Source organism: Indicator indicator, chromosome 26 (genome assembly GCF_027791375.1).
Source record: "Indicator indicator isolate 239-I01 chromosome 26, UM_Iind_1.1, whole genome shotgun sequence".
Taxonomy (NCBI): Eukaryota; Metazoa; Chordata; class Aves; order Piciformes; family Indicatoridae; genus Indicator; species Indicator indicator.
Window position 1 is genome coordinate 1,189,603 of NC_072035.1, and position 27,974 is coordinate 1,217,576.

Here is a 27,974-nt window from a genome sequence, read left to right on the forward strand (position 1 = left end):
GCGAACCTGCCGCGCGCTCCGTGGTGCTGACGTCAGGTACAAGTGACCCCCGGGGCGGCAGCGAGGCCGGCGCGGGATGGAGGAGCTGCCAGGTGAGGCTGCCGGGCCGCGCCTCCTCGGGAGCCGGCGGCTGGGGCCGTCCTCGGAGACAGCGGGCCGGGAGCGCGTACGCGAGGCCGCAGCTCTCCTCCGGCCGGCCGGCCGTTATGCGGGCGCCGTTCCATCGGTGGGGCGGCAGATGCGGGGCTCGAGGGACTTCGCCCGCGGGTCTCGGAACCTGCACCTTTGCTAAACAGCAGCCCGTGTCCCGTGCCTGGGAACCGGCCGGCGGGCGGCCTCCGCCGCTTTGCGGCCACACGCGCGGTTCGGCGGGAGCCTGCCCGGGCTCCGCTGTGGCGAGCTCCGCAGAAAGGTGCGGGGATGGGGTCAGCTTCCCGCCCTGTGAGGGTGCCGGCTGCCGGATCCGTTAGCGCCGCTGCTTGCTGGGGCCGGCTGATCGCTCTCGTCCTGTCTCTGTCCTGCTCTGCGCCAGGTCCTGCCGGTCCCACTAAGGCTCGGTCGCTCTCCCTGCCGTGGGGGCTGCCGCAGCTGGAGGAATCTCTGCCTTTTCTCGCTGGCCGCCTCTGTAACAGTCCTGGTGTCCCGGAGGACTTGACGGACCTGCTGCATTGATTATGTCCCTTTGCTTTTCCTTCACGCTATTTCCTGACTTTTTTTTTATTATTATTCTTATTCATTTCCGTCCCCTCTCCTGGACACGGAAACAATTTCGGTCAAATCCAGCACTGTTCGTTTCTGTTTGTGAGCAGTCGGCCTTCTTGGATGCAGTTAAGCAGATGTAACACCTGGGAGTAAGGTGACAGCTACCTGGAGTTCAGAAGCTAATGGCGCTGTGTGAGCCCTGCGCGGCCATGCGCTTGGTCAGCTGTGCTGGTTAGACTTTGAATTCCCTTAAAGAGGCTCCCCTGACAGTATTCACATTTGTGTCCTGTGCAGGGGCACTAACCAGGAGGAGATGGAGCTGCAGGATGGCTGTTTGGCAGGGTGTTGGTAGCATGGCAGTGGTTCCAAGAGTTCAGCCACTTCTGGGGGCTGGTGCTGTTGAGAAGAGAATGCAGGCTACCTGGGTATTGAGGCCTGGGCACACATGGCTCTGCCTTTCAGTTCCAAGCCTGCTTGCAGTGCTGTAAAGCAATTTGCTTTGTAGAAGAGTGTCTGGGGGGTCAGCTTTTGCCAAGTTTCTCCTAACCCTTGCTCTGTTGTGGAGATCCGAGGTCAGGTGCAGTTCTCAGTGTTCCAGAGAGCAAGAGGGTACAGATGCACTCCCAGGTGGGGAGCCGATGCAGTTGCGAACTGAAGCAGCAGCTCAGGCCAGAGGTCACATTTGAATGAATCTGATCAGACCTGGAGTCTGTATGGAGACTTTCGTGAATGCTGCTTACCTGCTGGTGAGGGCAGTGCTTGCTTGTGGCCGAGCAACACGTTTTTTCCTCTGAAATAGGTATTTGTGCATAATGGTCAAGGAGATCTGCACCTTGGTTACTTTTCAATGTTGACATTAATGTACACAGAAGACTGAAAGTGCACAGAAGGTTGATGGCTTCTCTTTTGTGTAACTTCAAGGAACCTGACCTTGGGATCAACTTGGCTGAGCATTTAGCAAGTTTTAACATTCACTGGAAAACGGAAGTCTGTGGTTAGTGGTTGCTTGCAACCTTGTGGCAAGTAAACTTTTGGTAGCAGGAAGAAGCCAGTTTGAGATCTGCCCATTGCACTGTGCTGTGCTTACCTTACTCCCTGGCTGTTCCTTTGTGCCCACACAGCTCTTTGGGGTTTGGGTGGCATTTCTCTGTGTACCAAACACTCTTTGTGCATGAGTTTTCACCCTGCTTCACCTGGCTCACATGCTCCTAAATAACTGGCTGTCCTTGGGGCCTTATGGCAACTCTAGCAGAAGCCATTGCCAGTGTTTTCTGAAAGGGCACTGGGCCAGTAGCAAATACCCCTCTTGCTAAGGCTGAGGGTGAGTCTGGTGTTGGTTGAACAGTCTCTACAGGAATATTCATTGAAGTGTGTAATTCTTTCCTGGTAGTCAAGTGTTCTCTGCTGAATGAAGTTTGCCTTTCTTTTCTTTCAGTTCTGGGAAATCCAGTTAATTATACAAGTGAGTGCAAACGTTATGTGCTGAGTCAGTGGTGCAGGGGAAACAGCAGCATGGCTGCCTGGCTGAGGATGGTTCTCTGTGGGAATTGTTGCCTTAGATCTCTGCCTTCCTGAAATCTCTGCTGTGAAGACCAGCAGAGCTATAGCTGGGCTGCCCTCTCTGAAAAGTCATTACTGCTGTCTTCTGCAGCATGCAGAGGAGCAGAGGGTGATGTTACGTCTGGAGGGAAAAGATATCTATAAGATGTTGGAGTTTGAGTTGGGAACTCAACTCTCTGACACTACAGACCTGGCTTAACTCTGTGTGTGCAGCCTTGCCTGCTAGCTCTCTGATTTAAGGGATGCAGCAATACTTGTTGGCTCTGATGTAAAATACTTGCTTTATGTCTCTTCATTCCTGCATGCAGGTGAAGAAGTCTGGAGATGTCTAGGATGTGGGGACAGCATTGCTGCTGGCCAACGCCTCTACAAGACTGTCAATGAAGCTTGGCACGTTTCCTGCTTCCAGTAGGTAGAATTTTAGCCTCTTAAACTCTTGTGGTGTTGTTCATCTGCCTCAGAACCTGATGGATAAGCACAGATACTAACAGGGAATTCTTGCTGCCATCTCTGTGCCTGGCCTGTGCCAGAGCCTCTTGCAGAGCAACTCTGTGCCCTTGTTGCGGCCCTGCTTCAGTGCTCGCAGCAGCACTCTGGAGCTGACTTTGAGTCCCCCCAGCAGGCTGGCACTGCCTGGCCAAGTGTGGCCATGCTGACGTGGACGTGTCCAGGAATACAGATAAAGGGCAAGTGAAAGCTGGGACTGAGCGCTGCTGGCAGAAGCCAGGGGTTGCATGTTTGTCTTCAGCTGCATTCCAAAGCAGTGCCCAGGTGATTTGCTGAGCCTGTCGTGGTTTCCACGTGTGGTAGATACAGTGGGGGCAGCAGGTTGGTGGGGAACAGTGCTGACATGGCAGAGGGAGAGCTGCCGCTTACTTCCTCTCCTTTTCAGGCTATTAAGACACACAAACCTAGGAAATCTGTCAGTCCATGTTGCTGGCAGCAAGAACAAAAAGGGATCTCTGACATGCTTCTTATCCTGGCAGAGGGAGTAATGCCTCTGGTTGGTGTTTCATGAATAATCAGCCCTGTTTTCATGCTCCAGAATCACATTTGTCAAGGGGATCTGTATTTTTGAGAGGGTTCAAGTACCTGCAGCTTCTGTTGGCTTGAATCTGGAGAAGGTGTTGAAGCAAATAGGGATAAAGGAAGCCAAAGTGAGGCTTTGAAGGAGTGTTTGCAATGTGGAGATAGGAATCTACTGTCCTGAAAACAAAACCAAAAAAACCAAAAACAAACACCACCCCCCCCCCCCCCCCCAACAAATACTTCAGCTTCGTTGAAGTGAGGATTATGGTTAATAGTGGATCAAAAAAAGCCCCAAACATAGCATGCTGCCAAAGCAGTGCGAGCTGTGTTGGCTTGGAATGTGCTGCAGCTGAGAAGGACTTGTTGATAATCACAGTTACAGCTTTGGGTTTCTGTTGCTTTGAGTGTTCATGTTTAGCTATGTCGAGTCAGCTTCTCTTGACCCTGGTTTTCTCTTCTCAAAGAACTGGTATCCTCTTGCTGAGCTTCCCTAGATTCCAGCAGCAGCCAAACTCAAGCCTGTTTGGGCTAATAAGTCTTTCTTTCTTGCCTTTGAAGGTACTTGTTGTGGGTCTTGATTTGCAAATATCTTGGTGTTTCTTTTGCTGTTGGTGCTGTTGAGGTGGATGAGAGCTGCCCATGCGAGGGTGCAGAGTCTGGTATTGTAGCTTGCACAGTAACATAGCAGCTCACTGGTGCTCTGGGTTTCTTTGTGCTGTACAAGTGCAGGTGCCAGCTTTTTTCCTGAGCTGTGCAGTAACTGTCAGCGTTTGCTGATGTGTTTCTCTCCTGCTCTGTCCTTTTGGCTAGCTCTAGCACGCAGCTAAGCTGCCATGCTGAATGGACAATTGGAACCTGCAGTAAAGGAAGCCGCCCTTCCCTTCTTCCTAGTTCCAGGGTAGGCCCTGCACATGGAAACACATTTTCAGTTTGCACTCCATTCCCCCTTTTCTTCTGCTGTCCTAAGCCATGCTGAGCAGCAGTCTTGTGCTTGATATCCCAAAGCCAAACTTGAAATGGGCTGTGAGGGTAGAAGCCTTTGGCAGCAGGTAGCTGTGAGTTCCGGCAGCTCTTGTGGAGTGTTTTTCAGTCTTCCTGTGGATTAGCAGACTCCCTGGCCTGGCACATCATTTCTCTAATGCTGCTTGGCACTGCTCCAGGCTCGTTAGCTCTGTTTATTCTTGGTCAGGCTGGGCTGCTGATCATGCTTGGCACTAGTAGTGGCTGACGTACATGCATGTCTCTGAGGAGTTCAGGGTTTTGTCACTTCCCTCCTTCCTCCAGTTGCATGTACAGGAGCTTTGTCTCTGAAACCTGTGTTTTCTCTGGTGTGACCAGAGGGGCAACCAAATCCCTAGTCATGTATCTTGGGTATTGAAAACTGGGTCTTGGCCCCTGGTCCTTAGGCTTGGATCTGAAGGGCTGGATCTAGCTTGGGAAGTTTCTTACACATTTCTGTCAGAGTCTGCTGTGAATTAACTCTGAAGGTCCTCTGGTGCCTCTGCAGTCTGTTCAGATTGCAGACCCTTGCAAAGGTCCTTTCGCTGCTGCACAGCTCCACTGGATGTGGAGCTTACGGGTGCACAGAACTTCAAACACCACACCAAGAAAGGGAAAGAAAGAAATGGCAAGGTATCTTCTTGCTGGCTCTAGATCACTGTTATTGGAAGGGCTGCTTTTGGGCCCAAAGCATGCTGTTCTCACTGCTTTGAGTCCAGCTTTTTTTCATATTGTGAAACAGAAGATACTGCCTTGAATGAGAGCCCTTGGAATAAAGCATTGATACCTGGTATTTTTATGTCTCTTGTTGGTGTTTTGTTGTGATTTTTTTTCCCCACAGGTAAAGACAACTCCCTCTTTCTGTAGGGATATTACCTACTTGGGCTGAGAAAACTCAGATGTAGCTGCATGGTTTAATCTTAAAGGCATGGTATTCGTTAAAGTCTAGTTTTGATTACTTGAAAACCATGAACTCGGGTCAAGCCTGTTGAATACACCCAGGTGGAAAATGCTTTTGGATCCTTGTGAAGGGAATGATTAGGAATGGTAGCAGGAATTCCTGCTGTGCTGGGGTGCTTAAGAAATTTATAGGAAGGAAGACAGCTGATGTTCAGTTCCTTCCTAACCATGCAATAACAGAGGATGTGCATTACTGTGGTCTATAAAATAAACCCAATTTAAGTAGCTAAGCAACACTAGCAGAAGTGCAGAATGGTTCAGGATGGAAGGGACCTCCAAAGCTCATCCAGTCTGATCTCCATGCAGCCAGCAGGGATATCCCCAACTAGATCAGGCTGCCCAGGACCTCATTGAGCCTTACGTTGAATATCTCCAGGGAAGGGATCTCAACTACTTCCCTGGGCAACCTGTTCCAGTGCTCTACCACCCTCACAACTTCTTCCTGATATCCAATTTAAACCTGCCCTTCTCTAGTTTGAAGCCGTTGCCCCTCGTCCTGTCACTGCAGGCCTTTGTAAACAGTCTCTCTCCATCCTTCCTGTATGCAAAGGTGTGTGCTAAGGTGAGTTTGAAATGTGGGGATGTTTGATGCTTTGAATCTTCCTTTAGCTTTTCAGCTGTGAACACAGGTTTGTGAGCACAGGTTTATGCACACAGCAGATTGTTTCAAAGCATCAAAGCAGGGGAAAGATCAGTAGTAACAAAAGGCACTGAATTATGGCAGAAGCAGGAGGACAAGAGTCTCTTCTTTCCCTGTCTCCTCCAGTTTCTGGCAGTTTCAGAAAGCTAATGACAGGGCCTCAATGGTGAGAGGTCCAACAGACTCCTGGGAATGTGTTCTTGGTGGGGTCTCCATCGACACTGAATCTCACTAGCTCACTCTCAGATTTAGGGGGAAATAGTTGCTAAGTGCCTGTTTGTGCACAGATCACTGTGACTGTCCAAAGGAACAATGAGGCACTCTGCGGGTGGAAATTCCCCTGAGGAATGCCACATTCCTCAGGGGAATCTATCAGCTGCAGGACATCAGTGAGGACCTTTATATTTAAGGAGGAGCTGGGCATTCTGCTCCAAACTTTTTCTAGTTGACTTGTGCAGCTTGCCCTTTAGGGCCTGGCTATCAGAGCATTATTCCCTGGAGGCAATTAGAGTCATTCCCACAGCCCAGGGTGTGCTAAGCTTGCCACAGGAGTGAGGCAGGATCCTGCCCTTGGCAGCCTGCAGGGACAAAGGCAGCAGGTGAGGAAGAGAGTGAAGGTGCAGAGGTGTGAGTGCCAGTCTTCTTGCCAGCTCTGCTGCACTTATGGATCAAAAATCTCTTGCTTCCAGAACCATATCTAATCTGTCAGGTTTCAGGAGCTTGAATTTCTTTGGTTTGCTTCTCAGCCTACACCTATTCAGGATGTCTGCAGCCAGCAGGCAAGTAGGGTGGAGATAAAAATTGTCTTCATCCTAACGTTGTGCTTAGTGATGCTGGCTACCAAGGAGGCAGCATTGTGCTGGTCTGAAGTGCTGCTGCTGCTTAGAAGTAAATTGCAGTAATGGAGCTGAGTCTGACTTCTCTTTGGTTTAGTTTGCTCAAGAGCAGGAGCTGTCACCCCGAGGCACCTGCCTATCACTGGGGCTTAGTTTCAGGAGGTGGTCTTCCACCAGCAGCAAAGCAGGTCTCATGTGTAAGTGCCTTGGGAATACAAGAAGGTGCTGGGGTGGTACTGAGGGAATGCTTCCAACCTACACCTGTGCAGAAGCAGGCTTGCTGCAGACTCTGCCCCTGTGCCAGGATGGGTGGCAGGTGTGCTGAGAGCACTTCTTAGATGTGCTCTTGGACAGCATGAACCCTGTGGCAGAGGGATCTGGATTTGCAGCCTGCCTCCAGCTGCTCTAAGGTGTTGATCACTGGAACATCCCAGTAGCTATGTGGTGCGTTTCTGTGGGGGTCCAACCTGAATGGCTGCGACCCCCTTTGCAATACATTTCATCTTAAGTCAGTGCTGAGGGTTTCCACTGGGTCCTTTTTACTTGTTAGTTGTATTTTGCAGACTTCTTTCTGGCAAAATTTACTGTACAATTCTAAACCATAGCAAGGAAGGCAACCCCCTGGGATGGCAACCTGTTTGTAGTGGAAATGCTGCAAGAATGAAGATGCTGATACCATATTTCAGTTGGTGAAAAAGAAATTTGCTTGGGTGCAGCCTAGCTGTAGGAGATGGTATCAATGAAATTACACAGAAAAGGTCCCCCCACATGCACCTGTTGCTCAGCATTTCTGAAGTACAGTCACTCTGGCAGGAATTCAGATCTAGAATGTATGAAGACATTAACACCTTTTCCAGAGCCCTTTTGTGTTCTCCAGTGGCTCGTAGAGACAATCAAAATGGCAAGAAGTAACAAGAGGGGAGGAAAAGGTAACTTAGTGGCTGCTGCTGGGGCTTGCTGCAAAAGCAAAATCATTTTGATAAGATGTTTCCTGTTTAAATAAGCATTTGACTGTGTGTCCTTTGGCTTTAAGGAAGTCTCAAGCAAAATCCCTTCCCAGTCGCTTGGCTGTCTGGGTGGTTTTTATGGCTTTGAAGTTGGGGGTTATCTGCTGGCTTCATTCACAGACTAGCTGGCTGCTTATCACAGCTGTGAATCAAACCTTCAAAGGTCTTGGCTGAGGAGCTGGGATTTATGGGGTCACATGGAACCCCCTTGGAGGGAGCTGAGCCCACGGCAACAGAGCCGTGGGGAGAAGCTTTTGTCTCCGGTGAGGGTGGGCAGGAGGGGGCTGTGCCGGAGCTGGCTGTGCCGTGGGGCGGTGCCGATAGCCGGGGAAGCCGCGGCCGTGGCGCGCTGGACCGCGTTCAGCACGCAACGTGTAGGGAACGTGGGAGCCCAGAGTGCATTCCTAGACACAGACTCACCGTGTTGCTGCTTCCAGTGGAGCTGTGTGAAATGTCAGGAGGAATTAGACCCGTGCTGGCACCGACAGCCACATCGGGCTCTGCAGCACTAGGCTTCACTGCACTTTTACAGCCAGGCTTTAGAAACTGCTCTGAAGAGATGGGAGAAGGGGGGAAAAAAAAAACAAAGGTGTCTGCTTATTAAAAGTAAAACAAACTAACCCCAGAAAACACCCAACCCAAAAAGATGCCTGGCTTTCAGCTTAGGTCAGCAGTGAACAGCCAAGACTGCCTTATCCCAGCTCCAAGGTGGGAACAATATGCCAGCTGAGAGCAGCATCTCCAGTAAAAGCCTCTGGAACAGAGCTTTTCAGGCTGTGTTCAGGCATGTCAGGCTTTGCTAACTGAACAGAAGTGGGAGGGCTTCATGCAGCAGCATGTGTTTGTTGCATTTCTGAGTGGCTTGCAAACAGCTTTAGCTGATTAGGCCACTAGAGATCACACGGCTTCAGAGCAAGCAAAATACTATAGCTACACGTGCTGCAAGCAGACAGAGTTCTTATCTGTGCAGATTTAGCCCTCGGAGCTGAAGATCAGGTTAAACAATTGCAGTGATCTCTGTTACGATAGTCTTGGGAAGAAAGTTCTTTGTCCTTGGCCTGAAGCATACTGAGTTGCCTCCTGCAAGAGGGTGAGCAGACTGTTGGTATTGTGAGGGGTTTAGGAGGCTAGGTACTAAACATTAACCTGGTGTTTGGAGATGTGCTGAGCTGTCTTGTCAAACTCTGCTGCTGCTGCAGGGAGGGCTTGCACGTTTACACACCGGCCTCTCTCTCTAGCAAAAGCTGCTACCTTTCATCACTGGCTCAGGCAGCCCTCTTTGGGTCAGAGCTCCCCCACCTTGTGCAGAGGCAGAGCTTATTCAGCCTCTGGAAGCCACACGCTGGCCTCCAGCAACGGCTCCTCCTCCCCTCCCACCCTTGGGTGGAACCAGAGAAGGGAAAAGTTGACAATAGCAGGCAGCAGAGCTCGCAGGATCTCTTGCAGAAGCATGTCCAGCTAGCCCGGTTAGCAGCTGTCCTGCCCCTCCCGAGGCTGCTGCTGAGTCCAGGGCGAGATGGTTATAGCCATGGGAGCCAGCAGTCTGAAAAGGAATGAACAGCCGAGAGACCTGGCGTTCCCTGGGCCGCTTCAAAGAGAGGTGAAGCGTCTGAATCAGCGGAGGATCAAATGAGCAGGGGCCGCTGCCATGCGGGCAGAGCCGAGCCGTGCAGAGGCAGTTGGACGGGTTCGCGGCTGAGCCGGTTCATCCAGTGCCCAGGATGGGAAGTTACCTGTCGGCCCCAGCTTACTTCGCTCCCAAGGAGCCCTTTCGGTGAGTCCTGTGCAGGGGTAGCCGTGGGCCTCAATGCTCTCCCCTGGTGCGCTCCCCGCCGCTGCTGGTGGGAGGCACAGTGCGGGTGCCCGGGAACAGCTGGCTCGGGCAGGAGGAGTCCATGGGGGGATTCCTGTCACCAGGCTCTGCAGCTCTCTCCTGCGAGGGAAGGGCACCTGTGCCACGGGGCAGTGTCTGTGTGGCACAGGCAAAGCTGTGCCCCTGTTCTGCCAAGGCTGCTTGTGTTTGGCACGGTGCAGGGAGAGGTGAGGTGCTGCTGTGGTTCGAGAAGGTGATGCCACCATCTGCAGTGCATGATCTCATCTGAGAACAGGAATCAGGTCCTGTGCAGGGCTTCCCTTAGGTGCAAAGGATTCTTCTGCCGTGATATTTTGGGCTATATTACCAACCGTTCTTGGCCCAGTTGAAAAAGCTAGGCTTAGGGAAGATGATAACTACAGAATAAGGCTTTGAGTGCATTCCATCTCCGTAGTGAAGGCTCCTATTGAGGCTGGGCACAGCCAGGAGGGTGGCTGCCGCTGATGAGGTGGGTGGGTGGGGAAAGGCACAGCTTGCAGTTTCATTGTCTCTCTCCTTTCCCCTCCTCTCGGATTTGCTCGTTATTGATCCTGTTCCTGCAAACACTTAGGTGCTGATTTGGGAGTAAGGAGCCTTTGGCTGAAGCAGTCTGGGACAGCAGTGAATACTGCTGTGCAATTACTAAACGCCTTTAGGCAGCCTCTGCTTTCAGAAGGGTAGGGAGCAGCCACTCATTATTTGCAGCAAGGGTAGGACACCATGCTAAGCCTTCTCCCCAGCCTGTGGAAATAGCTGTGGAGAAGCAGAGTTTTCACCTTGTTTTCTAGTACTTCGTTTTCTGGCATCTGTTCTTCCTTGTCTCCTTTGTAGCCAGCGTGTACACCTCTGCCAAGCCGAGGTGAGAAGCCTTTGGGTTAGCTCTGGGCTGGGGCTGTGTTGTGTGCTGCAGCTCTCTGTGACACTATGTGTGCCTCCCCCACTCTAGCTGCAGAGCTGGAACCACGGCTCTTGCCCAGCGTTAACTGATCCATCCTGACGGTGTGTGCGAGGGGTGCACTTTGTTAATGAGCCCTTCTCAAAGGGATCTCTCTCCTCAGTGCCAGGGAAGTCTTTGCTTCCGTGAGGGGATTTGCTTTCATTTAGATGTAAAAGAGATGACACATCAATTGAATCTCCCATCTCACTGAAAACCAGGCTGGTTACCTGTTGTGACCTGATCCTCCCACCACCCCCCACCGAACCCAGCAGCCATCCAGCAGCAATTTGTGAACCCTTCTGCATCTGCTGTGCTACAGAGCATAAGGGCTGAATGCTGCACCCAGAAGGTGCCAGGGGTTTCTGGAGGCTGGCTATGGCAGGCAGATCAATTTTTTCTTTACAGCCAAGTCTGAGAAGAGCCCTAATGTATGAGACTGTATCGTTAGAGCAGAGCTCTGCAGCTCTGAGAATGGTGCCTGAGCAGCAAGAGGAAACAGGTTAAGTGTGGCTGTTAGCATCCTCCAAGAAACTTGCTTGCCATGCTTTGTAACTGTAACAAGAACAGCAAAGCAAGGAGAAGGTGAGTGGTTTCTAATCTATAAAAGGCAGGGGAGGAAGAAATCTCCCTTTGTTTTAGTTGCAGTGGTTGGCTAAGGTTAGGTGCTTAATAGCTGTAGAAGTAGCTGCCTGCCTGTCTCAGCTGGTGTGAGTCCTGCAGTGCCACATGCTCCAGTGAGGAGGAAGAGGAAGGAGAGGTACTTCTGGTATCTTCTGTGATAAAGCTCTGTCATAGCTCTTCATTGAGGGTGACTGGGAACAGTTGTGTGTGCTACCTTTATCGTTTGGGTGAGAGGTAGGCCTGAAAGTCTCCCTGCATGCTGCCAGCAGCTCCCCACACCTGGCAGATCCCAGGTCTTTGCCACATTGCAGAATGGGTGGTTGGCAGAGTGGGCCATGGCCTCTTTCTGGCAGTGATTAAGGAAGAGGCCAGTTAGCCCATTACCAACGTCTAGTCTCTCTGGGGCTGCTTGCTTTGTTCCTGTTGCCTCATTGCCCTGGGTGGGGTTCCGAGCCTTAAGCTGCAAACTTGTCCTGCCCAGATTTGTTTAATTGCATAGCAAAGAACTGACTGCTTGCTGGCTCCACCCCCCCCCCACCTTCATTTTGCCAGGGGTGTGTTGCAAAGTAGATACCAGCACTTGCTTCTAGATGGAAGCAAACTGATCAAAGTGCTCTAAGGTTGGAACCGAGTCATGCAGAAGCAGGGGAAAGGCAGAGGGGAGACAAGTGCGCCTGGTCCTCTGCAGCCTGGCTGAACAGCATTGCAGCAATTTTAGATCTTTCTTAGGGAGACAAAAAAAAAGTGGTTGAAGGTGAAGTTTAAGAGGAATGAGGAAAGGATGGTGTTGAGCTTAAAAATAAACAACCCACCTGCTAGGAGAAAACTTAGGCAGGAAGCTGGGTCTTGAAGTCCTGTTGGAGCAGTCTCCAGCACTGCTGTCTGCACCCCAAGTGCAGGTCTGATCACAGCTCTGTTTGAAGATGTAATCACTCCTGGAGCACCCACGGGTACAGGCATACATGCAGAAGTTGGATAAGTCTAAGGGATCCAATTTGCCCATGCAGAGCCAGATGTTCCTGCCACAAGGTGATAGAAATCTCTGCTGTTAGTCTCCACTTGCTCTTTTCTCCCTCCCACTCACCTACTTGATCATTCAGCATGGGGTATTTACTGCAGACGAAAGTCAAAGGCTAGTGGTTGCAGGCAAAAGGCAGTGCAATGCCCTCTAGGACTCCTGCATTCCATGAGCAGGGTGTAACCCTGACAGTACCCTAGTGCTGCAGGTACCACCAACAGCAACGTTAAGTTACTGCCCCCCTGCCTCAGACAAAATTGGCAAGGCCTCTTGCTGGAGTTCTTTCCTGTCAGTGGGGAGGGGCAGGATTTGGAGCTCCTCAGCTGGAAGAACAAACCTTGCAAAGGCCAAATACATTAGAAGGAGCAACTGTCCTGAAGGTAGGGTATGGCACTAATTACCTGGTGAGGTGTATCTTCCCCTAAACCCATAGGTTGCTTACAAGCAACCTTGTTGCCTTGCAGTCTCTTAAGATGGAGCAAAGAGCTCTCCATGCTGGAGCATGACCAGCTCCACCTATCATCATCCTCCTTACAAGCTGTTGGGGTTTACAAAGAGTGTCTTTGGCACAAAGAAGCTTTCAGGAAGCTTGTGAAAGGTGAAGTGAACAGCAGCTCTCATCCTAGGCCTGGGAGCATGTCAAAAGTGCACCTCCACTAGTTGAGCTCAGTGCATTTGGTGCTGTAGAGGGGGCTGCTGTCCAGGGGGGCACACACCCACTGAAACCCCCACCCCAGTGCATGGGGTTCCCCTGCAATGCAGCAACTGAGACAGTTGTTGGGGAAAGAGGCAGAAACAGCTCTTCACCTTTGGGAACACTTCATACTGGCCACATCACTGGTCCCTGAGGTGTTTCTTTGTCCCAGGCATCGGTGACTGACCTGCCTTGGATTCTGTGCTCAGCAATGGCCAGCACCAGATTGATTTTCCTTTTAAAGTCTGAGAACTTGCTGCCTGGGGCACATGGAATCATCTTTAGCGATGCAACTGCTGTCTGTGCCTTATCTCCCCATGAAGTCACACCTCCATGCTGCAGCAGTTAAGCTCCCTTGCCCAGTGCACCCTGCTGAGGCAGGGTTACGTTGTGCTAAGGAAGCCTGAAGATCTGGGTTTTGCTTGTGGCATTTGGGAGAGAATTGCTGCAGCTTTCTCCTTGGGTTTTTTAGGTGGGGGGCAGTTACTGGGTTTGGGGTTTTTTGATTGTTTGTTGGGGAGGTGTAGATAGAGGGTCAATAATGGTTTGTTGTTTAAATGGGAGCTGACACTGATTGCTGAAGGATTACTCTGTGAAATTGGAGAAATAGTTTTGTTTGGGGTTTTTTTGGTTGGTTGCAGGCTGGTTTTTTGTCAGGCACTGTCATCAGCAGAAGGAAAGGGAGAGCAGCTGGTGGGGAGAGGTGGAGGACTTTCATCACAGTTAATTGGTAGATGCAGTAAGTATCTGGAGCTCAAAGGATTAACTGCTTTGGAAACTGTCCCTCGATGGAGAGTGCTGCAGCTGGCCTTTGGGAGAGCTGCACTTACAGAAGAGGAAGACTTCCCACAAAGGCTGGTGCAGAACTGGCTTTGTGATGCATAGGGAAGTGGATCCTGCCCTTCTGCCCCCTGCCTAACCTGGCCAAGGACCCAGGTGCTCTTGCACAGATGCTGTAATGCTCTTGCACAGAAGCATGGAGCAGAACTGTGGCAGAGCTGCCTATGTGCAGGAGAAAGTGGAGGAGCCAAGTTTGTAAGGCAGAATTGAAACCCCTGTTGATGGGTCTTAATAAAGAGCTGGGGTTTGTATTAACCTTTGGAGGCTTGTCTGTTCCTTTGTATTGGTTGGTACCACCTCTCCTTACACACCTTGGCTTTGGTGCTAATTTTCAGCTGAAAAAGCATTGGGGAAATGGAGGAGTTTGGGACATTGGTAACTGGCAGAGCTGGTGGTGAGCTGTTGCTGAATGTCTGCTTTCTCCATGTAGGAGAGGACCTTTTTCATTGATTATGGTGTATTGCCAACTGGAACTTTGTTACTTGTTTCCTTCAAGGTGCTCTGAATGCCAGGATCCCCTCACTAACTGGTACTATGAGAAAGATGGGAAGCTGTACTGTCACAAAGACTACTGGGGCAAGTTTGGGGAATCTTGCCACGGCTGCTCTCTGCTGATGACTGGGCCTGTGATGGTAAGGACTCTGCAGGACTCCTGTCTGGGGGCAAGCCATGCCTGCCTCCAACTCCTCAAAGGGTTGGGAGTAACTATTCAGATAGCCAAAGAAACTGAATGTAATATTCTCCTTGCTACTCAAATTAGAAGCCAGAAACGGGGCTTGTGTGTGCATCTTCTACATTAACTTGGGTTGGGGGAGCTCCTGAAAGACGGAGTTGTGAGGATCTGGAGCATATTCACAAAGAAAGTATGGTGCTGAAAAGCACAGACAGAAGTGGAAAGGTGATTAAAGAGACATCTGTTCAGTTCATGTAGCACATTGCCTCCATGTCTCTGTGGGGTGGTTTTCCACTGCAGTGCAGAGTCAAACTTCTCAGCTCAGGATAAAGCAGCAGGTTCTGGCTTTAAGGAAGGTTGCCATCTAGGTCTCACCTGGACTGTGGCCAGATGGCCATAGTGGTTGGTGGTGTTTTGAAGTAGTGTTAGCCCTCGTTGCTTTGAAGCATTGAACTCTGCCAGCAAAATATGGGGCTCACCTCAACGTTCCCCTCCTTGCCACAGCCTTGCAAATACTTGCCCTTCACAGCTGTCAGGAGTGAAAGATACTCTCCTTGCAGGGCCTAGAGCAGAGCAGGGTGGTGCCCAGCAAGGTGATGCTGCCTCCCAGGGAAGCAGTGGGAGAAGTGCAGACAGTTTGTCGCTGCCTGCAGAAGCCTTTGCAAAAGCCTCTTGATAGGGAAAGTCCTCCTAAGGAAAACAGATCTGCCAATTAAAGTACTTTTAAAGCGTGTTTTGTTGTCTCAGTCTTGGCTTGCTCTTTTTTTCTGTCAGCTGGCTGGTAAAACATCTGAATTTGTGCATTGCCTGGCTGCCAAAAAGAAAAAAAAAAAAGCCCTCTCAGCTTTATTAATTCAGGCGTAACATTGGTTATCTTGCCAAGAGCAACTGAACAGGAAGGTTTCATATCTTGTTTACTAGTCTGCACCAGACTGTCCACTATTTCTGAGAGCTGAGCAGCTGCAAATGCAGCAGAGGTTCCTGGGACACCAGCTTTGCTTTGCATGTTGACAGGTTTGTTTCAGAGCACTTCTGTAAGCAAGGGGCCAGGGATGGGGTGCAGGAAAGGCAGAAGGGGCTAACAGAGCTCCAGAAGTCTGCTGCTTGCCCCTGAGGTCTGAATGAAGAGAGGAGCAGCTGCCCCTGCTGCTGGCTGTGGCCCCCCTGAGTGAGTTCCTCTGCCTGCAGGTGGCTGGCGAGTACAAGTACCACCCCGAGTGCTTTGCTTGCATGAGCTGCAAGGTGATCATCGAGGATGGGGACACTTATGCGCTGGTGCAGCATTCCAGTCTCTACTGGTAAGCCCCAGCTGCTCCCTGCTTCTGTGGCAGCCACCTTCAGCCAAATGCTGCACCAGGAAAGGCCAGGAGGCTGCCTTGGGAGGGAGGGAGGAATGATGCGAGCACTGCAAACTGTAGCTTCTGGCCAATGAGAGAGCTGCAGTTGTGTGGGACAGGACACTGCCATAATGACTTCTTCTGTTCTTCCAGTGGCAAATGCCACAACCAGATTGTGCTGACGCCCATGATAGAAAAGCACTCCACAGAGTCCCTGCGTGAGCAGCTGCCTTACACCCTGACCCTCATCTCCATGCCGGCAGCTACTGATGGCAAGAGGGGGTTCTCTGTGTCTGTTGAAGGTGGCTGCTCCAGCTATGCCACCAGTGTCCAGGTGAAAGAGTGAGTATGCCCAGGTTGTGTGTGAGGTATGTGTCTGTGCAGAGGGAGCTGGCAGAGACGCTGCTGTCCTGCCAGCTGCTCTGGTTGCTGAGGGGATCTCTCAGTACAACAGGGACATGGTCTCATGTGACAACCTTGACTGACAGCTTCACTGCTCAGTGCTGTCTCCTTCACTGAACAGAAAACATTTGGGCTCATTTGTAAGGAACTTGCTTCTCTTGCCATGAGGCAGATGAGGACCTCAGCACTAAGCACCCAGTCCGATGGTAGCTCCCAGTGTTGGCAGAGCAGCATTGCTCTGTTTCAGAATCCTAGTGCAAAGGGAGGCATCAGCTACCAAATGTTTTGGATCACTTTGGCTAACCTGCCTCCTGAGCCAGCCTGTCATTCCCACGTTTAGAGTTAACAGGATGCACATCAGCCCAGACGTCCGGAACGCCATCCACCCTGCCGACCGCATCCTGGAGATCAACGGAGCTCCCATCCGCACGCTACAGGTGGAGGAGGTGGGTCCAGTTCTCTCTGCAGCCTCCCTCTCACCTGCCTCCCTGCACTCTCTGCTCCTCAGCACTGTGCTCCCAGGCTGTGCACACCTGTAGCACTTGTGCTGGCAGTAGGAGTGAATGTGAGCATGAGCTGCACCTACCCCTTGCAGCCATTGGAGTGGCAAATGGAACAGATGAAAATGAGAGGCAGTTGTGTTGTGACATCTCAGAGGACAAAGAGGCTGTGAAGACTTTCCATGTATTGCTGGAGAAGTCCACTGTTCTGAGCCTCATAGAGGCAGCTGCTAGGAGAAGCTCAGCTGATCCTAGGGGATGAGCTTCCCATTGCAAGAAAAAAAAAGCATTTGATGCGTTATTTAAGAGTAAATGTTTCATACAGATAGCTGTATGTAGGTGATGCTGCAAGAGGGCAGTGAGACCACCACTCCCTGCACTGTGCAAGACCACTGTGCAAGACTTCTCTTTACTGTTGGTGCTGAGAAGACAGGAACACAACAGGAATCTGCAGCTTTTGCAAAGCTCTTTTGCAGCAGTTCAGGGTGGAATCTTGTGTAGTTTTTGAATGCTTCTCAGGAAAAGAAAAGGAAATGCTCTTCATAGAATTAGAGAATACCAGGTTGGGAGGGCTCCTCCACCCAGCCTTCCTTGGCAAAAGCACAGTCTCAATAAGATGAACCAGCCCTCACCCAGCTGAATCTTAGGACTGCCCAATGTTGAGGACTCCATCACTGCCCTGGGGAGATCATTCCAATGGCTGATTGTTCTCATTGTGAAGAATTGTCCTCTGGTGTCCAATGGGAATCTGGTTCCCATTACACCTCTCCATATGACTCCTTGTAAAAAGGGAGTATCCATATCTTTGTAGCCACCTTTAAATACTGAACATGGTGATGAAGTCTCCCTTAGCCCCCTTTCCTCCAGGCTGAACAAACAGTTCTCTCAGCCTTCCCTCATGTGGCAGGCTTCCCACTCCTTGGATCATCTTTGTGGCTCTCCTCTGAACCCTCTCCAGGCTGTCCACATCTCTTTTGTATAGGTCACTTGTAGGTGAGCAGACAGCAGGGGACTTGGCTAGCATAAGGAACCTCTGCGTCACTGGCTGGATTTGCCTGGTAGCCAGCTGAGGTGTGCCCAGCGGAGACACAGCTGTACTCTGCTCTGACGCCTGGGGGCGTTCTGCTGTCTCCTATCACTCTGTGCCTCCTGGCTGCTATCTGCTGTCCTGTGCTCTGTCTGCAGGTGGAGGAGTTGATTCGCAAGACCAGCCAGACGCTGCAGCTGCTGATCGAGCACGACCCTGTCTCGCAGCGCCTGGACAGGCTCCGGCTGGACTCCCGGCTGCCCACCCACATCAAGCCACCCCTTTCCCCACGCTCCCTCTCTCCGCTGGACATCAAGGAGAACCTGGAGGGAACTCTGCAGCGGCGCTCCCTCAGGTACAGCCTGGGCAGCATTGCCTCTGGCCCAGCTTGGCTTTGGCTTGTGCTGCCCAGCTGGGCTGCTTTGTGCGTAGGGCTGCAGAGACAGCTGGTCCCTGGGGGAGCCTTGGTAGAAACCCTTACGGAAGCCCTAGAGAGCTTTAGGTACTGCTACTGACACAAGCTCTCTCTGTTCCCTCTCAGGATGAGAAACTTTCCTTAATAAAAATAAGGGGCTCTGCTTTTAACATAGAAAAGCTCCGAAGTGTTACAGTTAGAAATGTGAATGTCAGATTTCCCCCAACCTTAAGTGTCTGGGGGACACTGGGCACTGGGAACACACCTTGTCTTCCTCAGCCAGGCCATTCAGCTGCTCACTTAGTCTTTTGTGTTTTAATCCTTGGCTAGAGATAGCAGATGCTGCATCTTCAGCTTCCTCCTCCTGTTCACAGAGCTCCACCTCTGACTGAGCATGCAGGAGATGTGCTGTAGTTAGGCAGCTCTGACTTTGAAGCTGCTGTAGGTTTGTGCAGAGCTGCTGCAGTGCTGGGAAGCGCCTGGCTTGTGAGGTGTGAAGAAGACTGAAGAATGTCTAGTAACTGGTCTCTTGGGAGCTAAGGATGGGATATGTTGGACCAAAAGTTTCCTAGAACCTTCCCTGACCTACCTGTCCCCTTTTGTTTCCTAGACGCAGCAACAGCATCTCCAAGTCCCCGGGCCCCAGCTCACCCAAGGAGCCGCTGCTCCTGAGCCGGGACATCAGCCGCTCCGAGTCCCTGCGCTCCTCTTCCAGCTGCTCCCAGCAAATCTTCCGGCCCTGCGACCTGATCCATGGTGAAGTCCTAGGAAAGGGATTTTTTGGACAAGCAATCAAGGTAAGGGAGGTCCCCAAGCATGCATCATTTACTTTGACTACAGCAATGTCCTTGGGATCCTCTGCTCTGCTCTTGGAACTCACCTATTTAGCTCAGTGAATCCATTTCTCTGTTTCATTACCTCACCATCAATGTCTCTGGGTGCAGAGACTCTGTCCCCTTGAATGTCAGCCTTGGCCATAGATAGTTCTCTCCAATTAGATTTTAAGCTCTAGAGTGCCTGTGTCACAGCAGTCGCCTGGGTGAGCTGAGGAGAATGTGGAACAAACTCCGCTTTCTCCTACAAGCATCTTTCCTCTGAAAAGGTGCAGTCAGCTCCCCAGGGCAGCATCTCTCACCCACCCTTAGTGTGGCATGCTTAGGGCTTTACCAGGACAATGCAGTGACCATCTCTGATCACCCTGCAGAGGCTTGTCTTTGTGGTGGCAATGGTCAGGTCTTGCATGACTCTCACAGCTGAAGTCTCCATTAATAGCAGTGCTCTTGTATTTAGGCTTGGTTGTGAATGGGGGACCTTCAGCAGCTCCTGTCTTGGCATCCCTGGCAGTATCAGGGGCAAGTTCCTCTGCCTTGTTCAGAGAAACACCTTGTTCAGGTGCTGCAGACTTCTCAGCACTCAGGTTGCTGTTCACACGCTATGGGACTTCTCTTCTTGCACCTGTATAGACTCAGGTGTCCAGCCACCATATTTGTCTGGAGCTTCCATGGGAGGTGGTGAGCCAGTGCTAAAAAGCCAATGCTTTTGATCTACACTAATGGGCATATTTCTCTTCTCCTCTGCTCGTAGAGAATAACAGGCCCAGGTAAGCAGAACTTTTCCTCTGTCGCATGTTTTCGTCGTCTGTGTCCCCACAATTACTGGCACAAAGGCGTTTTATTTTTGCTCAAGTTACCCATTAGCCCTCCTCTTCTGGTGCATGCTCTGGGAGCTCAGATTGGCCCCTTGGAGTTTCATGATGACACTTGTTTCAGTTCTGCTGGTATGTCAGCTTCAGAATTCCACTTAGCTTTGTCTTTGTCTCTTCACTTCCCTTTATCTTTGGGTATTAGATATCCCTTGGCTTTCATGTCCCTGGCTGAGATGTGTAGTGTTCCTGGCTCGCTACTCATACCTGGGTGCTTAATTCCAGACAGGAGCAGAAGGATGTTGTACTCTTGCTTCTGCTGTGTTACTCCATGCATCTGCATTCCACCTTTAGCAGCCTTGCTGTGTTCCACAGTTGCAAAGGGCACTGGTGTGCCACAGTGTTTGCAAGAGCTCAGGAGCTTCCTAAATGCAGTAACTAGCTCTTGTGTTCTGGAGGTTTTCTCAAACGCTTTCTAAAGATTAAAAAGGCTAAAAGTGACACCTGTCTTCAGCTTTGCATTGACTGTTCTGGATGCAACAAGTACAGCATCTGTTCCTAGAGAAATGATGATTGCTTAGTTATCTGGAGAGCCTGGGGATACCAAGCTGTGCAAGTTAAGCAGCTGAAGGAGAGAGGATTTCCAGGAAAACCCACTCATCAGAATGTGGACCTCTTTTACTCGCTCATGAACCCCATGCAAGCAAGGCAGAGCTGGTTAAAAGATGCCCCTAGAATACAGCAAAATGCCAGGGACTAGTTGAATACAGGCAAAGAGCTCTTGAGGAACTGGAAATGCTTCCCAAGGCACCCCTGATGCTTAGGGTGGTTTTCTGTCTGCCACCATCCTGGGACATCCTTGCAGGTAGCAACACACTGCTCACAACCAGCAGGGGAGCAGTGGGAACAGAACTGCTTCCTGCCTTAACATCTCACTTCCATTTGCATGTAAGTTTGATAAGCTCATCAGAAATGACCAGACTTCAGAACCTCCAAGAAACCAAAGCATGCAGTAATGGAGTTTGGGCTTGTTTGGTTTAGTTTCTGACTGGATTCCTTGCTGGTGCAGAATGCAGCTGTTAGGGTCTGTGTACGAACCATGAGCATTCTGCTGAACTTGAGGCATGCACAGGAATGGAACCAATGCCTCCAGAGGCTTTGACAGCCTGTGTGCATGCTCAGCCCTAGGCTACCTAAGATGGAGACTTCAGCTCTGGTTCTTGTTGATCTCCTGGTATGATCCTTTGGGAGCCTTAGGTAGTCTGTTTCAGTGCATTTTATGCAGTTTTCTGCCAGTGCCTGGGCTCTGAACTTTCTTTCCTGTATATTCCTCTCTGGATGGAAGGGAATGTTACCCTCTCCTTCAAAGGAGTTGCAAAAGCAGTGGAGCTGTGTGTTCTTGAACCTTGGCTGTAGTTGTGGTTTCTGTTTCCACCAGGTGACTCACAAAGCAACAGGAAAGGTGATGGTGATGAAGGAGCTGATTCGCTGTGATGAGGAGACACAGAAGACTTTCTTGACAGAGGTAGAAGCAAGATTTCTAAGAGTGTCTGAGCCAGGAGCGTGCTGGAACTCTCTTCCACCTTCTCCAGAGAGAGAGTGATCATGCCAGCAACCTGGCAAGAATCAAGGCACTGAAGAGGGAGACATCACAAAGGGAAAAGCTGACATGAGCTGAGTGTTTGCTGCAGTGAAGTGTGACTCACTCACACTGAGCAATAGTTGGAGCTTCAGCTCCCAGTTCATTAATTTTTCAGTGATAAGAAGCAGGCTGAGTCTGAGGCAAACTGAGCTGTGCAATGCATGAAGGATTCATCCCTTGAGCCTTGTGCATAAATACAAATGATGAGGGCTGGGATCTGTCAGATATTTAAGACTCCTGCTAAACAGTTTTCTTGCTGGCTGCCTACTCTGATTTTTAAAGTCAGATTCAGCTTAAAGGCAGCTCCCTGAATGTCTGATGCTGCTGTTCCAGCCCTGCCACATGCAGCACAGACCAGAGAGCTGCCCAGTCACCTCCTCTCCTAAGTCAGCCAAACTCAAGGGTGCTCTCCTTACAGACTAAGATTGGATTAGTTAATTGCACAGCATGAAAACAAAGAGGCAACAGTTAGCTGACTGCTTTGAGGCTGGGGTTTGAGTGTACCCTGTGATCCCTGGAAGGGACCTCCAGCACTGGAGTGCTTGTCACCACAGAGCAGATCTGTCAGGCCTTGTTCCAGTCTCAGCTTTGGGGTGGGCTCTCTGCTTACCAGGTGAAGGTGATGCGCAGCCTGGATCACCCCAACGTGCTGAAGTTCATCGGGGTGCTGTACAAAGACAAGAAGCTGAATCTGCTCACTGAGTACATCGAGGGGGGCACACTGAAGGACTTCCTCCGCAGTGCGGTGAGTATGGGAGCCTGGCAGACCTCTGCTCAACGAGACTGCACCAGCCCTTGTGGAGTTTGCTGTTAAGTCTTCTCCTCTGGAGCTGTGGAAGAGCTGCTTCTTGGCACTTGCTTCTTGGCCAGAGGCAGCAAGCCCCTTCTTCCTGGGGCTGTCCCCTTGTACTCTGACTGCTGTGAGAGGCCCTGTAGCTGGCTGCTGAGACAGTCCCTGACCACTGAGGACTTGTCTTTCAGGACCCATTTCCCTGGCAGCAGAAGGTCAGCTTTGCCAAAGGAATTGCCTCAGGAATGGTGAGTTCTGGCTTTCCCTTTGTCGCAGAGTGAACCCCTGGGCCCAGGGTTAACTGAGGTGGTGTCTGAGGGGCTGTGGAGGTCTGCCTGACTGCTAGTGTTTGGTTGTTGAGCTCTGTAAGTGTGCAGGGACCAACTCACTGGGAACCCCTAACTCCAAGTCTTCTCCCTCTCTTCCAGGCTTACCTGCACTCTATGTGCATCATTCACAGAGACCTGAATTCACACAACTGCCTAATCAAGCTGGTGAGCTACAACCCTGTTCCTCACAGCATGCTGCCCCCTCCTTCCCCTGATATTCCTTCTTTTGTCAAGGTGGAACTGATTTCAGAGAGCCATCTAGTGCCCTAAACAAGAGAGCTTCATCTGCACACAGGATTTTCCAAACTGATCTAGCTTTCACAGTTCCTTCCTTCTGCTCTCTTACCTTTCCTGTGGCAGCATCTCCTGTGAACAGTCACATTACAGGAGCTGGTGTAGCTCTGGTCCTTGTCTCAGCTGTGAAATGTTCTCTACAGCTGCTTCTGTCCTTTTAACCTTGTGATGACTTTTTTCTTGGCACTAAGGATTCAGATGGGGGGTATGGGGGTGCACGTGTGGTGTGCTGCCTTTTTGCAAGATTTTTGTGTAGCCTCATTCCATCAAGCCTTGCCCTTGTTCACTTGGCTGGAAAATGGGATTAGGAACCTGGAACAGGTAGCCCAGGGAGGTGGTAGAAGCCCCATCCCTGGAGGTTTTTAAGGCCAGGCTGGATGTGGCTCTGAGCAGCCTGATCTAATGTGAGGTGTCCCGGCCCATGGCAGGGGGGTTGGAACTGGATGATCCTTGAGGTCCCTTCCAACCCTGACAATTCTATGATTAGCACGGGATGAAAGTCTGATTGAATTCCTGGCCAGGTGGAACAGGTTGAAGGAAAAAATCCAGTTTTGCCCTGGCAGGTGTAGCCAGGTTGGTGGGATTAGTGTTAGCAACCACATAGGAAACAAGAAAACGAAGAGAGGCAATGATGAGTTAGGATCATGACATGGGTGTATATGCCTAGACAGCTTGCTCCCCTCACCTGGCTGCAGGAAAGCTTGGCACTCATCCCACTGTAATGGACAGTGAATAGGAACTGCAGCCTCTTTGCTCTGATGGGAGCCAAGAGGAGTCAGTGGCTTGCCCTGAACCCCTGGTGCAGGACATGACGGTGGTGGTGGCTGACTTTGGGCTGTCTCGGCTGATCGTGGAGGAGAGGAAGAAGCCCAGTCTGGAGAAGCCCTCGGCCAAGAAGCGGAGCCTGCGCAAGAGCGACCGGAGGAAGCGCTACACCGTGGTGGGCAACCCCTACTGGATGGCCCCCGAGATGCTCAATGGTGAGGGGTGGGTGGGAGGCAGCGTGTGCCAGGGATGCTGGGATTACTGAGAGCTCTGGGGCCCGAGCAGCAGTCAAACCTATTAGGGCCTGTGGGTTAGACCTGCTAAGAGCCAAGCTTATTTATACACACAGGGACCTTAGCTGCACTGTGCTCTCACAGGACCTGATCTGAGAAGCCTCTGTCCCAGGCCAGGTAACATTTCTGGCTTGACAGCAGGATTCTTCAGGAGGGTAGCAGACCTGAACTTGCTGTGTTCCAGATAACAGCAAAGACAAAAAAAAACTGAAATAAGACCTGAGATCAGTTACAGCCTCATGCTTTGGAGCTGTCTTGAGGCAGGGAGTTGTTAGACTCCAGGGTGAGGCCTGTGTGTGCTGTTGTGTAGGCCCGGGGAGGAGCCATCTGCTGACAGGTTTGCTGAAGCCTCAGGACTGGGGTGGGGCTTGTCCAAGTGCAGGGAAATCTGGCTCTTGGCATACAGCCCTCAGCTGCATTGAGGACAAACTGTGATCCTTAGGGGAAAAACTGCCCCTACAGGAGTGAAGCACAAGGAACAATTTCCTGCTAATGAGCAGATCTGTCTGCCCAGGTGGGGCAGATTGCTTGGCTGTCATGCCAGTGTTGGCCAACATGCCCTACCAGGGAAGGGAGGACTGGGCTTCTCTCCCCCAGCTCCTCATGGTGCTTCCTTGTGTGCCGTTCAGTTTTCTTCCTCCCAAGGCCTGCAGCCCCTGCTGGAGTCTGAGGCTCCTCAGAGCCTGTCTCAGTGCTGGCATTGGTCAGGAGGGCAGCACAGTGTGACATCACCTCTGAAAGCCAGGCTGGACACCAGACACTGGCTTGGCATGGGGTGCCTGTGCGCAGGGAATGACATGCTGCAGCCAGCCTGCTTCCCAAAGGGCTGCTGCTGCTGGATGTAATTTATTACCTCTGCAGTGGCTGCAGCAGGGCCTGGGCTTTTGCTGGCTGCTGGGGAGGCTGAACACTGGCTGTGCACTGCTGAGATGCAGTCCCTGGGAAAGGGCAGAGCTTTCCACAGCTGTTCTTTTAGCGTCCTCGTACACGAAGCTTCTCTGTGCCATCCCCAGGAGACAACAGCAGTGGGGCTATAATAGGTGATGGAGGTGGACAGGAAGATGCATTTGATGCACATGTCTTGGGGCAACTGAGCCTGCTCAGGTTTAAGCTTTGCTTTGTCTTCTGTTTTAGAGCCCTCCAGGGAATAGGCCTAGTTAAGCTTTGGACTGGCAGGTCCTGCAAGAGCTGGATGGGGAACTGCCTGTAACAGAGCTGAATGTCCTATGTTTCCTGCAGGACAGAGCTACGATGAGACAGTGGACATCTTTTCATTTGGGATTGTCCTCTGTGAGGTAAGAGCAGGATGTTAGTGGGCTTCTTCCCCACTGCCACCTCCTTGCACACATGGGCACCAGCCACTTCTGAGCATGCAGTCTGTGACAGCACAGGGAACTGGGCTGGCAGCATGACCTTACCCCACCTCTGTTTCCTCAAGGAAGGTAGCTGCCTTTCTGATCCCAGAGAGAGCTTCTTCCTGGACTGGAAGAAGTACAGAGGTTCCTCCTGGACTGAGGGAAACTGTAAAAGAAGTCCCTCAAGTTCTGTCTGAGCCCTGCTATCCATTTGAAAGTAGACCTCTTCCCTAAACCAGTGACATCTTTTGCTACTGCCTCATTAGAAGAACAATCAGCTTCTTCACCTGAGCTCATCCAGGTCCTCCCCTGGGGTGGCCCTTCATGGCAAAGACCGAGAAACTGAAACCCCTTTGCAGGGTGGATTAATTGAAGCCTGCAGCCTGAAGTCTGTTGGCTTATCTTGTAAGCAAGGCACAGCCTTACTGTTCCATCAGCTCTTTTGTCTGCAGAGAGCACCACTCAAAAGCTGCAAGATGTGTAAGAGAGTGGAAATGCAGGTGAAAGGCAGGCTGTTAGGTGTGTGGGTAACAGAGCAGTTACAGGCTCACCAGAGGAGACCAGCAGAGTTTCATCTTTGCTGTTTGGATGAAGGGGACAAAGAAAATGTCTGTGCAGAAATCTTTGTGGCCTCATCCAGAGCTCTGCTTACCCTGGGCCCTCCTCTCAGAGAATCTTGTGGTTGTGAGCAATAGATTTAGGAACTTGAAGAATTTCTATATGGGGCTCAAACAATTGCTTCATCTAGCAAGAAGACAAAGGGCTGGCTAGCACGTGAACATTTTCCTTGTCTCCAAAATAAAGATGCTAAAAAAAAAAAGTTATAGACTCAAAAGAGATAAGGAGATCACCCTGCCAAAACACACAGCAGGTATTCTGCTGTCTAGTTACAGGATGTGGTTGTCCTGCTGAGCTACTGGCACAGCAGAGCCTGAGTGGTTATAAATAACACCCTTCTTGTGATACCCCAGGAGGCTTTAAACCCAGTCCTCTTCCCCATGTGACTCTGTATTGGCTTTGTCCTTGTCTGAGGCCAGGTCCCCTCACAGTTCTCTGCTGTCTCTTCCTTTGAGATCCCAGTGTTGGAGGTAGGGAATGCCCGTGGCCAGGTGGGAGAGCACTGGGATGTGTGAATACTGGGGCAGGGCTTCTGTCTGCTCCACCCAGCCCTTTCCTCTGCCCTGGCCTGCAGCCTCCTGTGCATTGCTTGGGGTTGTCCTTCCCTTTGCCCCAGCCCTCCAGCTGGGTACAGTAACACAGCAACTCAGCCTCGGTGGGGCTGTTGATCTCACAGCATGATTTAGGCCAGGCTCTGTAGACAGGAGCTTTGCTGGGAGTGTGGTAAGGCTGAGTGAGAGGGGAGAGGTGGGATGGTGATGCATATTGTGTTGATTACCTGCCATCGGAAGGGTAGGATGATGCAGCTGTCATCCCCAGCAGCCTGCATCACAGGAGTCAACCTAGCAGTGAGATAACTGTTGAGCTCTCTGAGGGGTGCACATCATCCTGTATCTTCTAGCAAAGACCCTGAGGAAAAAGAGAGGGTGTCTGAGCCCTCCTCAGCAGCAGTGGCCACATGGCCAGGTATTGAGAAGATTTCACATGAAGGGTGTGTGCATGGCCTTGCTCGTTGCCTTGTGCAGCCAGCACTGCTGGAAGGCAGGAACAGCATTTCTGCTCCTTCCCTTTCACCCTACCACTTTGAAGGAGCCCCTGCCTGGTGGAAGTTTGTTCCTTGTTTGTTAGCACTCTGGAAGTGTTGCTCTTCTCATCTCTCCTCAGATAATTGGCCAGGTCTATGCTGACCCTGACTGCCTGCCGCGCACGCTGGATTTTGGCCTTAATGTCAAACTGTTCTGGGAGAAGTTTGTTCCTGCTGACTGCCCTCCAGCGTTTTTCCCTTTGGCTGCTATTTGCTGCAGACTGGAACCAGAGAGCAGGTAGGTTTGGGGCCTGTCTTGTTTGTAAGCCTGGAGGATATGTCTGTGTCCTCTTAGTGGAAGGATTGCTCTGCACAGAAGGTGAGAGAGGGCTGTATGCCAGCCTTCTGTGGGAATGCTCAAAGGCTTCCACATGAGGGGAGACTCAGGCTCACCAGCTTGGGAGAGACACCCAAGCAAATGATGGAGGTTTCTGAAACAGTTTCTGAGACAGGGTAAAGAATTGTTCAGAGCTTCCCAGGTACAGAAAGCAGGGGCAGGCCTTGGCAGCAGTTGTGGAAGGTGAATACTTCATTTGTGAAACTCGTAACTTCAGCACAGTGCTGATGCCAAGAACCAGACCTCCCTGGTCACCAGCTGTAAAAACGAGCAGCCCAGACAGGTGGGAACTTTGCAGCCTTAGTGGCCGAATGGGGAGGGATCATGTCTCTGCTCACACCTCTCTGCAAGGGATGGGGGTCTGGAGGCACAGCTTTCCAGATGCTGTTCTGCTTCCCCTTTCCCACTCATGTTCCCTCACTGTTGCTTCTAGGCCCCCCTTTTCCAAGCTGGAAGATTCCTTTGAAGCTCTCTCCCTGTACCTGGGAGAGCTTGCCATTCCCCTGCCATCCGAGCTGGAGGAGCTGGACCACAACGTGAGTGTGCAGTACGGCCTGACCCGTGACAAGCTGCCTGAGAGCACGACCTAGGCAGCTCACCCTGTTGCCAGCACCACTCCATGGGAGCTGAGTGATGGGGAGGGAGATGCACTTCAGCCACTTCAGGGCATTAATGGGGCACCACGCTATGCACTGCTGCATTGCCTCTCTCTCCCCACCCAGCACGCCTCCTCTTGGACATCCTGGTTCACTGTGGATATCTGGCATGTTTCAGAA

General features: G+C 51.2%; 1 protein-coding gene across 2 annotated transcripts; it reads left to right on the forward strand.

The window, feature by feature from the left end:
- Positions 1–73: 73 nt before the first annotated feature.
- On the forward strand, positions 74–27,788 carry LIMK2 (LIM domain kinase 2). 2 transcript variants are annotated; one of them, XM_054392642.1, is made up of 16 exons: positions 74–92; positions 2,571–2,670; positions 14,192–14,327; positions 15,557–15,666; positions 15,859–16,047; positions 16,448–16,553; positions 17,793–17,989; positions 18,660–18,846; positions 21,130–21,216; positions 21,947–22,078; positions 22,315–22,371; positions 22,552–22,617; positions 23,552–23,726; positions 25,044–25,099; positions 26,942–27,099; positions 27,632–27,788. In XM_054392642.1, exons 1-16 carry the CDS (start codon positions 77–79, stop codon positions 27,786–27,788), a joined length of 1,929 nt encoding a protein of 642 aa, XP_054248617.1. In that variant the 5' UTR covers positions 74–76. The 2 variants fall into 2 exon arrangements, with proteins under 2 accessions (XP_054248617.1, XP_054248618.1); XM_054392643.1 differs by lacking the exons at positions 74–92; positions 2,571–2,670 and adding an exon at positions 9,455–9,507.
- Positions 27,789–27,974: the final 186 nt, after the last annotated feature.